General features: G+C 36.9%; 3 protein-coding genes across 3 annotated transcripts; 2 read left to right on the top strand and 1 right to left on the bottom strand.

Moving 5' to 3' along the window:
* Nucleotides 1-211: 211 nt before the first annotated feature.
* Nucleotides 212-2487, bottom strand: LOC140830052 (uncharacterized). Its single transcript, XM_073193331.1, has 3 exons — nt 1475-2487; nt 1068-1263; nt 212-730 (listed from the first exon to the last, which is right to left on the bottom strand). The coding sequence occupies exons 1-3, from the start codon at nt 2485-2487 to the stop codon at nt 212-214; spliced, it is 1728 nt and encodes a 575-aa protein (XP_073049432.1).
* A 12547-nt stretch (nt 2488-15034) lies between these two features.
* Nucleotides 15035-15367, top strand: LOC140830051 (uncharacterized). Its single transcript, XM_073193330.1, has one exon. It carries the CDS (start codon nt 15035-15037, stop codon nt 15365-15367), a length of 333 nt encoding a protein of 110 aa, XP_073049431.1.
* LOC140829754 (uncharacterized) lies at nt 15273-15948 on the top strand. The gene has a single exon (XM_073193047.1). The coding sequence runs from the start codon at nt 15592-15594 to the stop codon at nt 15946-15948; it is 357 nt and encodes a 118-aa protein (XP_073049148.1). The 5' UTR covers nt 15273-15591.
* Nucleotides 15949-16738: the final 790 nt, after the last annotated feature.

Below are 16738 nucleotides of genomic sequence, written 5' to 3'. Positions count from 1 at the left end.
TCCCTTTAGATTGCACGAAGTATTCATATGCCCTAGACATACCATGATGTGAAGCAAACCAATAACAGATTTTTTGTTGGGCTATTTCCTTTGTACCGAAACCACCTATGAGCAAGTCACGGAGATGGAGCAGTTTTTTGAGTAGTGGCGAGTCTTGTCTATGCACCTCCCAACTCCAAATGTCACTTGAACTGCGATAGAAGTGTTGAACTCATTTAATCCAGAGGCTATCTTTCTTGAGGTGGATTTTCCACAGCGTTTTTGCAAGTAAAGCTTTGTTCCACGCCTTGAGATCCTTAAGACCCAATCCTCCATCCCCCAAAGGCTTGCAAACTGAAGTCCATGCAATAGGCAGGTGCTTTGTTGGCCAAACAAACTTCCGGAAAATTGATTGAATGGAGTCAATCACACAGGACGGAACATGTAGCATGGATAGCCAGAAACATTCCACTCCTTGAACCATCGATCGAATTAGTTCTATTTTCCCTGCATAAGATAAAGAGTTCCTGGGCCAAGCATTAATTCTCCTCGCAATGGTGTCAACAAGAATGCTATAATCTGCTGCTTTGAGTCGTGCAGCCGCCAATGGGACCCCTAGATATCTGAATGGCAACGACCCATCAGCAAAGCCAGTTATCATCAATATCTCCTGCCTCACGCTATCAGCCATACTAGCCGTATAAATATTGGATTTTAGTGCATTAATTCTGAGGCCAGCCATATCCCCAAACTGATCCAAGCAATGCATGATCATAGAGACACTAGACACGTCACCATGAGATAATAACAGCAAGTCATTAGCATATGCCAAGTGCGTGATATTGACGACATCACATTTCAGGTGGAACCTGAAAGGGGGAGTTCTAGACATATGGTGCAATGATCATGATAAAACCTCGAGGCACAAAGTGAACAACAATGGTGACAATGGGTCTCCCTGCTCAACCCACGTTTACCCTAAAAAAACCATACATCTGACCATTTACAACAATCAAGTATGACGTGGTAGTGACACACTCCATAATCCACTTAATGGATAATATAGGGAAGTTAAGAGAGGAAAGTACCTCCCTCAGAAAGTCCCAATAAACTATGTCATATGCTTTACGTAAATCAACTTTCAACATGCAACGAGGAGTTTCCCTTTTCCTAGCATACTTCCTCAGTAGTTCTTGTGCAAGGTGGATATTGTCCACAATGGATCGATCTTTAATGAAAGCTGTTTGGGCGTCATCAACAATTTCTCCCATAAAAGTAGTCAACCTGTTGACAAGAATTTTGGAAATAATTTTGTAAAATACCGTACAACAGGAGATTGGGCAGTAATCATTAACCGTTGATGCATTTGATGTCTTGGGCACTAGTGCTATAGTAGCATGGTTCCACTGTCGCAGCATTCTTCCTTTTTGAAAAAATTCAAACAATGCTGCACATACGTCAGATTTGATAATGTTCCAAGCAAATTTTGAAGAACAGTGCTCCAAATCCATCCGGCCCAGGGGCTTTGTCATTGCCGATATCAAGCAATGCTCTGTCAATCTCATCAACTATAATCATCTTAGTGAATGAGTTCCAATCCTTTTCCTTGACATACGGTCCTTGTCGAAACAGATCATGGTCAATTGGAGCTGTACTTAATTTTTTACCCAATAGATCATAGTAAAAATGAATAAAACATTGAGCTATTTCCTTCAAATCAGTAACAAAATTCGCCTCGCTATTTTTGATGGCCAAGATAACATTCCTTTTGTTGTTTCTCTTGATCAAATCATGGAAGAACTTAGTACACATATCTCCCTGTTTCAAGTAGTTGATCTTTGTCTTTTGAGTAATGAATAATCTTTCAGCCTCCATGACAATTTCAGTTTTCCGCTTTAATTGTTTATATTCATCTAGTATAGTACATGTGTGAAGCATGTTCCTTTGCAACTCCTCTAATCTCCTCTTAGCAGCAGCTGCACGAGAAGAAATGTTGCCATCTATTGAGCGTCTGCAATGGTTTTTCAAACCTTTGAACAGCTGCTTAAGCCGATATTGACAAGTGCCATATCCCTCAAATCTCCACCGGTCTAAAACCAAATCCAAAAACTTGTCACTCAATGTCCACATGTTGAAAAACTTGAAGGCCTTCGGTTCTTGCTTTTGATCCTCGAGTAATGATACTATAGAGACAGTGTGATCCGACAGACAACCCGGGGCTTGAAATTCAGTATGTCCAATTAGATTCGAAGACAGCCATGCCTGATTAACCAAGACACAATCCAACTTGCTGCACACCTTGGGGCTCATCCATGTGTAGAAGCAACCCGAGAATTTTAAATCCAACAAGTCTAATATAGCCACACAATCCACAAAATCTTTGGTTTCACAGTTCTTCACTTTCAGACCCCTTTGCTTCTCATCCGGTGTTAACACATTATTGAAATCACCCAATAGAATCCAAGGTGAAGAGAAATTTGCACCAAATCGTATCAAATCATTCCACATCAATCTTGTTACGCCTTAAACGCATACAAATCTCGAGGATGAGATTAATGTTTTTAATGCTGTAACATATCCCAAAGTTTTTGTTTTGATGATACCAAAACTTGGATTAAAAATGTACTAATGTTTTATATTGAGGCATGCAGGAAATTAAGAACAAGGTTACGTTCGGAAGATCCGAAATTTGGTTCGGACGTTCCGAAATTATGCAAATCAGAAGCAAAATAGAAGCTGTTCGGAAGCTGCGAGGAGCCAGTTCGGACGTTCCGAAGACGTGATCGGACGTTCCGAACACAAGCAATCAAATCACTTCAATGCGGAGACAAATTGATCTGACTGTTGATTGAGTAGATTTCGGACGCTACGAAGGACATGATCGGACGCTACGAAGTGTTGAAGATTTCAAATCTCCGGAAACGCGGGAATGTTCGGACGGTACGAACTTGAGTTCGGACCTTCCGAAGCTGTCATACACTGTCTGAAAGAACTGTTCGGAAGAAACGTAGTTTGATCGGTCCCTCCGAAGCATATGTTCGGACCCTACGAAGTCAAGAACGGACGATCCGAAGTCATCCCAGAATTACGCAAATTGATTTCAATCACATCGGACGTTCCGAAGCATAAACAGAAGATCCGAACCTTGGCGTCCAAGACTAGTATAAATAGGCCTTTGAGGATGCATTCAAAAACATCCCACTCCACTCTCTCTTGTCTCTTACAAAGCTTTCTACTATCTTTTGTGTGCGTTGATTAAAAGAGTTGTAATATCAAAAGAGTTGTAGAAAAAGAGTAATACTCTCGAGTGGGTTGTAAAGTTCGTGGCTATCCTTGGAGCCCTCAAGGCCAAGTAGACGCATCGAGGCGTGGTTGTAAAAGCTAGCTTGGAGCTCCTAAAGCCAAGTCGATATAGTGATACCTCGATCCTCATCGAGAAGGGGAGACGTAGACGATTCTTCGTCGAACTTCCATAAACATCTCTATCCCTCTTTACTTTACGCATTTACTTTACTACGCATTTATTTTACGCACTTACTTTACGCATTCATTTTTTATTTGTGATTGTCCCTCAAGTCTTCCGCTTGCAATTTTTGCAAACTCGTTTTAAAAACGCTAAAGGGCCTAAAAGAACCTATTCACCCCCCCTTTAGGTTCTTCAAGTGGTATCAGAGCCAGATTTTTCAAAATCTTTTAAATGGCCAATCTAGCAAGCGAGTATGCCCAAGGACAATCCACAAATCGTCCCCCTCTTTTCAATGGTACTAATTACGGATATTGGAAGAATAGAATATCTCTATACATCCAATCCGTCGATTACGACCTTTGGAAAATAACGGTGAAAGGTCCCTATATCCCCATGAAAACGGTGGATGATAAGGAAATTCCTAAGGGAATGGATGACTTCACCAAGGACGATATGAAACTTATCTCTCAAAATGCTAAAGCTATGAATATTCTTCATTGTTCCCTAGATATGAATGAATACAACCGAATCTCGGCTTGCACCTCCGCCAAAGAGATTTGGGACAAATTGGAGATTTGCCACGAGGGAACCAATCAAGTCAAAGAAACGAAGATAGACCTTCTCCAACTCAAGTACGAGACCTTTGAGATGGAACCCAAGGAGGATATCGACACCATGTTTCGGCGGCTCACCCAAATCATCAATGAGCTTGCCCAACTTGGTGAGAACTACCCAACTAAACAAGTGTGGAGGAGAGCCCTTCGAGCACTACCGGCGGAATGGGATGCAAAGCGCACGGCTATCATTGAATCCAACAAGGGAGATGCGGCATCCTACGACCTTGATCAACTTCATGGGACCCTAAAGACCCATGAACTTGAAGTATCTACCCGGAAGGAGACAAAGAAAGATGACGACAAAGTAAAGGCGAAAGGGATCGCCTTGACCAGTCAACTTCAAGATAGCGACGATGAAGAAATGGCACTCCTCACTAGAAAGTTCAAAAGATTCATGCGGAGTTCCAACTTCAACAAGAAGGACAAAAAGATTGAGAAGGAAGTGACCTGCTACAACTGTCAACAAAAAGGTCACTATGCAAACGAGTGTCCCTCCAAGAAGAAGGCCGGCAAAGACAAGAAGAAGGCCCTTCTAGCCACGTGGAGCGACAGCGACAACGAAGAGGAGTCTACCATATGCTTCATGGCGAAGGAAGATCATCTGACCGACTCGGATGATGACGAGGTACCCTCTTACGATGAATTACTCTCCACTTACACTAGTATGTACAATAAGGCTAAGTCACTTAGAAATGAGAATAAGCAACTTAAAACTGAACTAAAAGCTAGGATGCATGACAACACTAAGCTTAAGACAAACCTAAGAGACTTAGAGAAAGCCTTCAACAAGTTCAATGTGAGTAGTGGTAAACTAGAAAACCTCTTGAGCATGCAAAAGTGTAACTTCGACAAAGGAGGTCTAGGATATGAAAAGAAATCAGTCAACTTCGCTAGTCTTATCGCAAAGGCAAAACTAAGAACACCACCAACATGCACTTACTGTTGTAAGATAGGCCACATAAGACCTAAATGCAAGAAACTTAGACACCAACACAATAAGAATAGCTATTGGAAATGGATCCCCAAATCCCCAACTACTACTAACCTCAAAGGACCCAAAGAAACGAGTACCAACTATCAAATTGTATCTCAATCTTATAGGGTCAAAGGGGAGACAAGTCATCGAGCACTTGGTATCTTGACAGTGGATGCTCTCGACATATGACGGGAGAAAAGAAGCTGCTACAATCCATTCGACCAAAAGAAAAGGGATCGGTGACCTTTGGAGACAACAGCAAAGGGATCATAGAAGGCATCGGCTCAATAGGTATATCTAACTCCACTATCATTGATGATGTACTTCTTGTGAAAGGACTTAAACATAACCTCCTAAGCATTAGTCAATTGTGCGATAGGGGTTATGAAGTCAAATTCACACCACACGATTGCACTGTATCACTCACAACTGACAAAACCATTAGTTTCAAAGGTTATAGAAGTGAAAATGTTTACAAGGTCGATTTAAAGATTTCATCTTTTTCAAAAATAAAAAGCCTTGTAACATTAAATGTTGATGACAACATTCTTTGGCATAGACGACTTGGTCATGTTGGGATGAGCACCATAGAAAAACTTTTAAAACTTGACATAGTTTCCGGAATGCCAAAGCTGAATTTAAAATTAGATTCTTTTTGTGATGCTTGTCAACTTGGTAAACACACAAAGGAATCCTTCAAAAATAAAAATTTTGTATCCACTTCTATGCCCTTTGAGTTACTTCATCTAGATTTATGTGGTCCCTCGAGGACAACCAGTCTAGGAGGTAAATCCTATGCTTTTGTCATTGTGGATGATTTTTCACGTTTCACTTGGACATTGTTTTTAGCCCATAAAAGTGATGCCTTTGATCATTTCAAATTTTTTGTCAAAAAGGTTGAAAATGAGAAAAATCTTTTGATCAAACAAATCCGTAGTGACCACGGAACGGAATTTCAAAATGAAAATTTTTCAATTTTTTGTCAAAACAAAGGCATTGGTCACAACTTTTCTTGTCCTAGAACTCCTCAACAAAACGGTGTCGTTGAGAGGAAGAATAAGACCCTAGTAGAGATTGCAAGGGCCATGCTATGTGAGCATTCTCTACCAAAATATTTTTGGGCTGAAGCAATGAGTTCGGCTTGTTACATCATCAATCGCGTATCAATAAGGCCAATTCTCAAGAAAACTCCATACGAACTATGGAGAGGGAGAAAGCCTAACATTTCTTACTTCCGCGCTTTTGGATCAAAATGCTTCATCCACAACAATGGTAAGGACAACCTGGGTAAGTTCGATGCTAAATCGGACAAAGGTATCTTTCTTGGTTACTCTACTTCTAGCAAAGCATATAGAGTCTTTAATAAACGCACTTTACTAGTTGAAGAATCTATTCATGTCATATTTGATGAAACTAACCCTTGCTTGCCTAGACCTGTTGTTTCTGATGATGATGATATAGATATCCTTGGCGAAAAGTTGGAGTCCACAAGCCTAGATGATGTTCCTAAAGATCAAGAGGACGCACCTCTTCCAAAGGAGTGGACTACGCACAAGGATCATCCCATGGACCTCATCATTGGTAGCCCATCGAAGGGAGTATCTACTCGCTCTTCTAATATGTGCAATTATCTTGCTTTTCTTTCTCACATAGAGCCTAAGAACATAGAAGAAGCTTTACTTGATGATTCTTGGATTATTGCTATGCAAGATGAACTAAATGAATTTAGAAGGAATAAAGTTTGGAATCTTGTACCTAGACCCACTGATAGACCTGTCATAGGAACTAAATGGGTATTTAGGAACAAGTTAGATGAGCATGGTACAATCACTAGAAATAAAGCTAGGCTAGTAGCTAAAGGATATAGTCAAGAAGAGGGAATTGATTATGATGAGACTTATGCCCCTGTCGCTAGACTAGAATCCATTCGCATGCTACTTGCTTTTGCTTGCTCTAGAGACTTTAAATTGTTTCAAATGGATGTTAAAAGTGCTTTTCTAAATGGTGATTTGAAAGAAGAAGTGTATGTTGAGCAACCTATTGGTTTTGAAGATGTGCACTTATCTGATTATGTGTACAAACTTGATAAGGCTTTGTATGGTTTGAAACAAGCTCCTAGAGCTTGGTATGAGAAATTATCTACCTTTTTGCTGTCTAATGGTTTTTGTAGAGGTAAAGTTGATATTACCTTGTTTACCTTGACTAAAGACAATGATTTGCTGATAGTACAAATATATGTAGATGATATTATTTTTGGTGCTACTAATGAACACTTGTGTAGAGATTTTTCTAAGCTTATGCAGGATCACTTTGAGATGAGCATGATGGGCGAGCTCAACTACTTCCTTGGTCTCCAAATCAAGCAATGCAAGGATGGTTTCTTTGTCAACCAAGGGAAGTACATCAAGGAGATGCTCAAAAAGTTTGGGATGGAGTCTTCCAAAGCCTCATCCACACCTATGAGCACGACAGTCAGACTCGACAAAGATGAGGGAGGTAAACCTGTTGACCAAAAGTTATTTCGTAGCATGATTGGCTCCCTACTCTATGCAACTGCTAGTAGACCTGACATTATGTTTAGTGTTTGCTTGTGTGCACGATTTCAATCATGTCCAAAGGAATCACACTTATTCGCCTTAAAACGCATTTTCAAATATCTTTCAAATACTCCAAATCTCGGATTATGGTATTCTAAGAACTCATTTTTCGATTTAAAAGCTTACTGTGATGCCGACTTTGGAGGATATAAGGTGGATAGAAAGAGCACTAGTGGTACTTGCTTCTTTTTGGGAAATTGCTTGGTGTCTTGGTTTTCTAAAAAGCAAAACTGTGTTGCACTTTCAACGACCGAGGCCGAGTATATGGCTGCCGGTAGTTGTTGTGCACAAATTCTTTGGATGAAGTATCAATTACTCGACTATGGTGTTACTTTTTCAAAAATTCCAATCTTTTGTGATAATACAAGCACCATATGTCTAACAAAGAATCCAGTTCAACATTCTCGTACTAAACATATTGACATTCGACATCATTTTATTCGTGATCACATTGAGCAAAATGATTTTGAACTTCACTATGTTGACACCAAGAATCAAATTGCTGATATTTTTACAAAACCACTAGATGAATCTACTTTTACTCGTTTGCGTGGTGAACTTGTCATGATTGAGTTGTAAACACTAGTCGAATACTCTCGTACATATTTGTTAAATTGAGGGGGAGTATTATTAATGTGAGCATTATAATGTCGGATAATACAAATTAATTGTATTTATCCATAATTATGGCTCAACATTCATTTATGTGCTAAATATTTTAAATTTTAGGTGTTCCTCATCTTGGCTACTTCGGAATCACCGTTCCTCATCTTGCATTTATTAGTGGATATTTTACCTGTTTATTTGTCTCTCTTTATGCTTATGTCTTTTTGATTATCGCAAAAAGGGGGAGAATTTATTTGGTTAAAATTGCTATTAAATAGTTATTAAATAAATTCGCCTTAATTCAACCTCTTAGATTTGTTATTTGATTAAGGGGGAGCTATTTAATAACATTTAGATTATGTTGATTATTGTTTCTCAATTTTTAACCAAGTTTTGTGATCATCAAAAAGGGGGAGATTGTTACGCCTTAAACGCATACAAATCTCGAGGATGAGATTAATGTTTTTAATGCTGTAACATATCCCAAAGTTTTTGTTTTGATGATACCAAAACTTGGATTAAAAATGTACTAATGTTTTATATTGAGGCATGCAGGAAATTAAGAACAAGGTTACGTTCGGAAGATCCGAAATTTGGTTCGGACGTTCCGAAATTATGCAAATCAGAAGCAAAATAGAAGCTGTTCGGAAGCTGCGAGGAGCCAGTTCGGACGTTCCGAAGACGTGATCGGACGTTCCGAACACAAGCAATCAAATCACTTCAATGCGGAGACAAATTGATCTGACTGTTGATTGAGTAGATTTCGGACGCTACGAAGGACATGATCGGACGCTACGAAGTGTTGAAGATTTCAAATCTCCGGAAACGCGGGAATGTTCGGACGGTACGAACTTGAGTTCGGACCTTCCGAAGCTGTCATACACTGTCTGAAAGAACTGTTCGGAAGAAACGTAGTTTGATCGGTCCCTCCGAAGCATATGTTCGGACCCTACGAAGTCAAGAACGGACGATCCGAAGTCATCCCAGAATTACGCAAATTGATTTCAATCACATCGGACGTTCCGAAGCATAAACAGAAGATCCGAACCTTGGCGTCCAAGACTAGTATAAATAGGCCTTTGAGGATGCATTCAAAAACATCCCACTCCACTCTCTCTTGTCTCTTACAAAACTTTCTACTATCTTTTGTGTGCGTTGATTAAAAGAGTTGTAATATCAAAAGAGTTGTAGAAAAAGAGTAATACTCTCGAGTGGGTTGTAAAGTTCGTGGCTATCCTTGGAGCCCTCAAGGCCAAGTAGACGCATCGAGGCGTGGTTGTAAAAGCTAGCTTGGAGCTCCTAAAGCCAAGTCGATATAGTGATACCTCGATCCTCATCGAGAAGGGGAGACGTAGACGATTCTTCGTCGAACTTCCATAAACATCTCTATCCCTCTTTACTTTACGCATTTACTTTACTACGCATTTATTTTACGCACTTACTTTACGCATTCATTTTTTATTTGTGATTGTCCCTCAAGTCTTCCGCTTGCAATTTTTGCAAACTCGTTTTAAAAACGCTAAAGGGCCTAAAAGAACCTATTCACCCCCCCTTTAGGTTCTTCAAATCTCCTTTGCACAATCGTGTTAAAACCATAAACAAACGAGATACAAAATTCTTTTTGTGTCATTAAACATTTAACTCGTGCATGCAATACTTTATCTGTCAAACAAATGGTAGTAAGATCCACCCGAGTATGATTCCACAATACAAAAATTCGGCCTTTGTTGTTCATGTCAAAGTTATGAGTAGCTTTCATACATGGAAATCGAATACGCAATTATGAAGGGGTTTATCATCAAACTTAGATTCAAGAATACCAATAACATCAATATGTTGCGTGCCCACAAGAGTTTGGACAACCCTTTGCTTTAGAGGTTTGTGAAATCCTCTAATGTTCCGACAGGCTAGCTTCATTGGGTACTGGAGGCAATTTCGGGTTGCCGCCCCTTCTTTTGGTTCCCAAAATGTATTCCTAAACTACCATCATTCGGCATATACTCAGTATCACATGAACTCGAATCTTCCATGCCTTCAAAGAACACTGCCCGCTGTTTCATAGCTGTTTTTTGCTCAGCATTCGATTTCTTATTATTTTGTTTTTTCTTATTCTTCTTGTTCTCCTTCTTATTGGACACCACTTCAAATCCATCATTATCAGCTGGTGAAAGACTAGAAGTAGCAGGTACCGTTTCATTAGCATTAGTCATAGGCTTTTTGCCCTTACCATTAGCAGTAATCACCTCTGTGGTTGGAGGATCATGAACTAGATTTTCGGCCTTCCGGTCATTGGATTCAGTGATGTTTCCTTCTATCATACGAATAGGAGAAGCACTTTTGTTCAATTTTCTGTTGGTACCTACAGATTGCAAGGGGTGTCTTGGAAGAGCATGTTTATAGCTCTTGCCCACTCTCGAGCGTCCCCTAGATGTGCTTGTTCTCCACGCAATGCTTCTAGATCTGTTGCGTTTGTTGGAATTTGCCACACCATTTTAAGTATCTGCACCCTCTGTTACCACATCATTCATTTTCCTGATACACTTACTCACATTATGTCCAGCCCGATGACAGTTCTCACGTATTGGGATGTCGTGTTCATATTGAAATGTAATATTGATATCCCCAATTGGTAGCTCGACTTGTACCTCCGTGATCTTGGGTTTTGAAGTTTCTATCTCTACCAACACTCTTTCATATTTGATTCTCTTCCTGTCATGAGTAAGAATATCCATATGGATAGGATTGCCTACTTTCGGCGCTAGTTTGTTCAAAATGTTGTGATTCCAACAATCCAGTGGAAGTCCATGAATTTGAACCCATGAAGGGATTGAGTTCATTTCTTCCTCCCTGAAACGAAAGCACCTTGGCATTTCTTTGTGGAATAAGTGAAACCCAAATATCATATACGAACCACCACTTAGTACACGTTCTTTCGCTTCCTCATTTGGGAAGGTGAAAACAATCCATCCACTATCATGCATTTGGAAATGTATTTCCTTTCCCCATCTTCGTACCAAATCAAATAAAGCCACAGTAGGTGGTTTCCTATTCAGAACATATCCTAGCAGACAAATCCAATAAGTTTTCTCAACCGAGTCAATGTCTTCTTCTCCAAATTTAAGCTTGGTTGAACCTGTATCCACAAATTCCAATTTGTAATTGCTGTTAGCCATTTTGTTGTTCTTGAAAAGACTTGCATATGATGCCCGAGTTCTCCTATTGTCCAAACCATGATAGCTCTTATGAGAGTTGTTAAGTTTTTGGTCCATAGTAGGTGCAGAATTTGGTGCCAATCGATCAGCATAGTTGCTATTGTTACCCTGCAAGTTCCGATTCTCGTTCGTCTGCTCGAAATTCATGCTTATAACAGTAGCAGAGGTATTCGGTTGCACCTCCGTAGCAACTTGTTCAATACCCACGGTGCTCATTGTGGCAATGCAAACACTTAGAGTGCAGAAACCAGGTATTTGCACTTTCAACAACTGAGATGAGATCTATATCCAGCAATCAGAAAGTACATGTAATTGAAATGGTAAGAAGAGTAAAGCAAGGAACGATCAGCAAATCAGTAGATAAGACGAATACTTAAGTACTCGAAATCCAACGTAAAAGCGCGCCACTCCTTGCATTGTAGTGAGAAGGGAGAGTTTCTCTTACTAAGTGGCCCCGTGCAGGTTCATTATTGAATTGTTAGAGCCCTGTATTTTGGTTGGTGTGCATGGCATGGAAGTTGCTTCTCACTGCCCATCTTAGAGCAACTCTAACCCTGCAACAAAATGGTGTTTTGACACCAAAATAGAGATTTGCTACAGTGTTGCACCAAATTTGGTGCAACACTGTAGCAATAACGTTGTTTTTTTTTTTATTTTTTTATTTTGTAATTGTTTTTTATTGTAATTTTACTTAAACTCTAAATATTATATAATTAGTTTTATAATCTAATTTAATTATAAAAATGTATTATTTCAAACAATAAATTTTAATAAAGTGATTTTAAAAAACTTGGATAATTTAATTTAATACATAATTAATAAAGATATTATTATTATTATGTTAATAAATTATTTGTGATAAATTAGTTGTAGTAAATAAAATAGTATAAATTATCCCAAGAATATCTTAATTATGTAGTTATAATTAAAGTAATTAATATTGAATACAAAGATACAAGTACAAAAAAAATTAAGATTTCAAACACTACTTTTTTGAAAATCAAAGAAAATGATACAAAATTAAATAAACAAACATAAAAAACACTAAATTATTAAAATTGACATTACAATACAACATAAATAAAATAAGATGACAACACTTAAAATCAAAGATAATGATACAACATAAACCTAAACAAGATGATAAACAACAAACTATTAAAATCATACCACAATACAATAAAATAAGGATGACAAGCACTTAAATTTAAAACGGATGTAAGCTGGATCCAGATCCTCCAATGTCTCCAAAATATTTTCCATAGTCGAGACTATCACGTGCACGTTTCCTTTCTTCCCTCTCACTCAAAATTCTTGACTGTTCGGCCCTAAAATTTTCACGCAAAGATGGATCTTGAATTGAGTTGAGATCGATTACCAAAATTTTGTTTTCTTCTTGAAACCTAGTCAAATCCAACATTTGTCGATTTTGTTCTATTTTTGTTTCATTTTGTTTCAATTTTCGTTCAGTTTGTTGCATACGTTTTATCTGTAATTCTTTGTTATGTTCACGATAAGCATTTCCAGTTTGGATTATTTCCAGAATTTTTTCTTATCATAATCTCATTGATTCAATTGTCTGTGACATATATTCATCTTTTTCCTTTTTTAATTTTGCTTTTTTCACTCCAAATGGCCGCTGTGACGAAGTACCACCAATATTTTCATCACTTAAATTAATCTCAAATAGTGATAATCCAAGGGACGTTGATTTGGGGGAATCCGTTGCTTGTGTGTCCGATTGTTGAGAGTCGAAAAATTCAATACCTCTTTGAATTGTTGACCGTGAATGATTTGACGAAGCTGCAAATTTCTCCATATCTTTCATAATAGACCATACATGATCAAACTTAAAACCTTTCTTGAAATTAGAATCATGTTTCATTAACTCTTTTGCACGAATTATCTGTATATAAAATTAAAGTTAAGTTAAATAATATAAAAACTGATAATAATATAAGTATAGATATTCTATCAAAACAAAACTCACAATATCCATATCTGAAGCACCGCTTGGATGGAGTTGTTCAACTTGTTGGATGCATGCGTTTAATTTACTAATCGCCGTCAATATTAAGCCCATACGAGATTGCACAGATCTTTTGTTACGAACTTCAGTCATGTCGGGTGCCCTGGAACTGTTGTATCTTTGCTCGACACGACTCCAAAATTGATTTCGAGATTGGTTTATGCCTATGATAGGATCTTGGGAAATGTCAAGATAAACATGACAAAGGTGTATGTCTTCTTGATATGAATAAGAAGCAGTTCGTGCATTCGAAGCCATTGAAACAAAAATATGTTGGGAGATAAGTATAATATTTATTATATAGAGAATGATAATGGTGACTCGAAATGAAATTATGTTATATCTATATATAGAATGAGTGATACTAGATGATATGAAGTTGATGGTTGTGATTGAATGAAATCTAATCCAATGTGAACAAATCAGATCAGATTTTTCGTATATAGGATAAAGATCCTGCGGTTCCGATTAAATGAAATCTAATCCGACAGAGTATAAATCGGATCAGATTTTGTAGATATAGGATAATGATCCTATGGTTCCAACTGAAATAAATCTAATCTAACAGTGAATAAATCGAATCAGATTTTTTGGATATAGGATAATGATCCTATTATTATTATTATTATTATTATTATTATTATTATTATTATTATCATCATTACATATTTGGCCATTTGTGTGTATTGTATATAATATCATATCCTTATCATCGATGTATGATAACTTTATTATTATTATTATTATTTATTTTTTTATTTTTATTAGTACTTATCATCTTTTTGGCTAGTTGTTTGTATTATATATATATATATATATATATATATATAATTCAAAATACGATAAGTTTTATAAATGATAAATAAAGATCTTATAGTTTTGATTAAATGAAATCTAATCCGACGGTGAATAAATCAGATCAGATTTTTTTGGATAAATGTTAAAGATCCTATGGTTCGGATTAAATGAAATCTAATCTGACGGTATATAAATCGGTTCAAAATTTTTGGATAGATGATAAAGATAATGTGAATAGATTTGGTTTTGTTATATAATATCAATCATATGAAGTTATCCAACTCGTACTTCAAAATTTCCAACTATCAATATACATCATGAATTATCCAAATTTTCATTTTTTTTAATTCAGTATCATCTAGCTCATCTGATGAATTTGATTCACATGTTCAAGATCAATTTGAGTCCATCAACGAAACAGAAAATTTATTGGGGAGTCTAGCAACCAATAACACAATTTTAGCGGCTTCATATGCTGAGCAACATGAAGTTGAAGTCAAACATGGAGGGTCGATTCCTGGTCATATCGTACTTCCGCGTGATCGAGAATTGGCGGATCATAATCTTTTCAACGATCATTTTGCTGATAATCCAAGATACAATGAAGCAATGTTTTGAAGACGTTTTCGAATGTCACGAGGCATTTTTTTTCGTATTGTTGAAGCTGTAAAGAATCATGATCGTTATTTCATACAACGAGTAGATTGGTCTTGGTCGACTGAGACTCTCTACTAATAAAAAAATTACTGATGCAATGCGGATGTTGGCATACGGTACACCAACGGATGCTGCTGATGAATATATTAAGATGGGAGAATCAACTACAATTCAATGCCTTCAACGTTTTTGTCGGGATATTGTAGAGGTGTTTGCAGAGCAATATCTAAGGTCAACTACCTCCATTGATATTGATAGACTACTACATATTGGTGAAAAATGTGGATTTCCTAGAATGTTGGGAAGCTTGGACTGTATGCATTGGAGATGGAAAAATTGCCCAACAGCATGGGCAGGACAATACGCGGGTCGTAGTGGTTCTCCGACCATTATTTTGGAAGCGGTTGCTGATTATGATCTTGTGATATGACATGCATTTTTTGGTATGCCAGGGTCTAACAATGACATCAATGTTCTCGAGGCATCCAATCTTTTTTCAAATCTTGCGCAAGGTATCGCTCCTCCAGCAAATTACTTTATTGGTGGAAAAGAGTATCATCAAGGATATTACTTAGCCGATGGTATATATCTTAAATGGTCAACTCTTGTGCAAACAATTCATGATCCACGCGGTCCCAAAAAAAATATTTTGCAATGAAACAAGAGTCATGTAGGAAAGATGTCGAACGCGCATTTGGAGTACTTCAATCACGATTTGCAATTGTAGCATCTCCAGCACGTGCTTGGCAGAAGAAACACTTGCAAGATATAATGACTGCATGCATTATAATGCACAATATGATTATCGAAGATGAACGTGACTTGGATACACCAATCGAAGATGCGTTGGAAGCACCAACTCCAAATGTGGAAATGGTTACGGATCAAAATATAAGATTTCAAGAATTTCTTGCTCGGTATAAAAAAATAAGGGACAGAGAAGCTCACTTCGCACTACGAGATGCACTAATCGACCATTTATGGGATTTATATAGTAATTCCGTTAATTAAAAGTTGGATATTTGTCTGTCATTTTATAAGCATCATTTGAATATTGGTTGTATGTTAGTAATTTATGTTCAAAATATTTATATGTGTGATTGTAATTTTTTTGAATGATTAGTTAATTACATTTAATTAAGTAATAAGTTTAAGTTTAAGTATTTAAAATTAATATTAAATATTAAAATTTAAAGTAATTATAAAAATATATTTAATTAATATTTTAATTCATTAATATATATAATGAATTTTAATATAGAAATGATTTTAGATATTAGTGATATTTTAATTATTGTGTTTATAAATATTTTGTGAAATAAATTATTTGTTGTTAATAAATAATAGAAATATTCCGAGAATATTCTTTTAATGTAGAGTTTAGAGTTGATGGATTGGAGATTAATTTTATATTTGGTGTAAGAATTACACTATTTTAAAGTTAGTGCGACACTAAGATAGAGTAATGGGTTGGAGATGACCTTAGACTTCAACTTGCAAGAATCACAACACAATAATAATATTTCAATCATTTTAGACATTTATCCTCGTTAAAAACAAAAACGTTCACAAAAATCAATGCGTGCGTGAGATACAAAATATACAACAATGATGCAAATTCTCAAAATTTGATATTACTAACAGTTAATAATTCAAAAATGTTGACAGGGAGTTTTTAGAGATGAAGGCAAATACATGAATTTTTGACATATACAAGTAATATATCTTTAGGAAACCCTCTAAATGGATAATTTTTTTAATTACTATAGATAAATTTATTGAAAAAATATAGAGATTTTAT

The sequence above is a fragment of the Primulina eburnea genome, chromosome 4, assembly GCF_022965805.1.
Source record: "Primulina eburnea isolate SZY01 chromosome 4, ASM2296580v1, whole genome shotgun sequence".
Lineage (NCBI taxonomy): Eukaryota > Viridiplantae > Streptophyta > Magnoliopsida > Lamiales > Gesneriaceae > Primulina > Primulina eburnea.
This window is presented reverse-complemented; position numbering and strand designations above follow the sequence as displayed.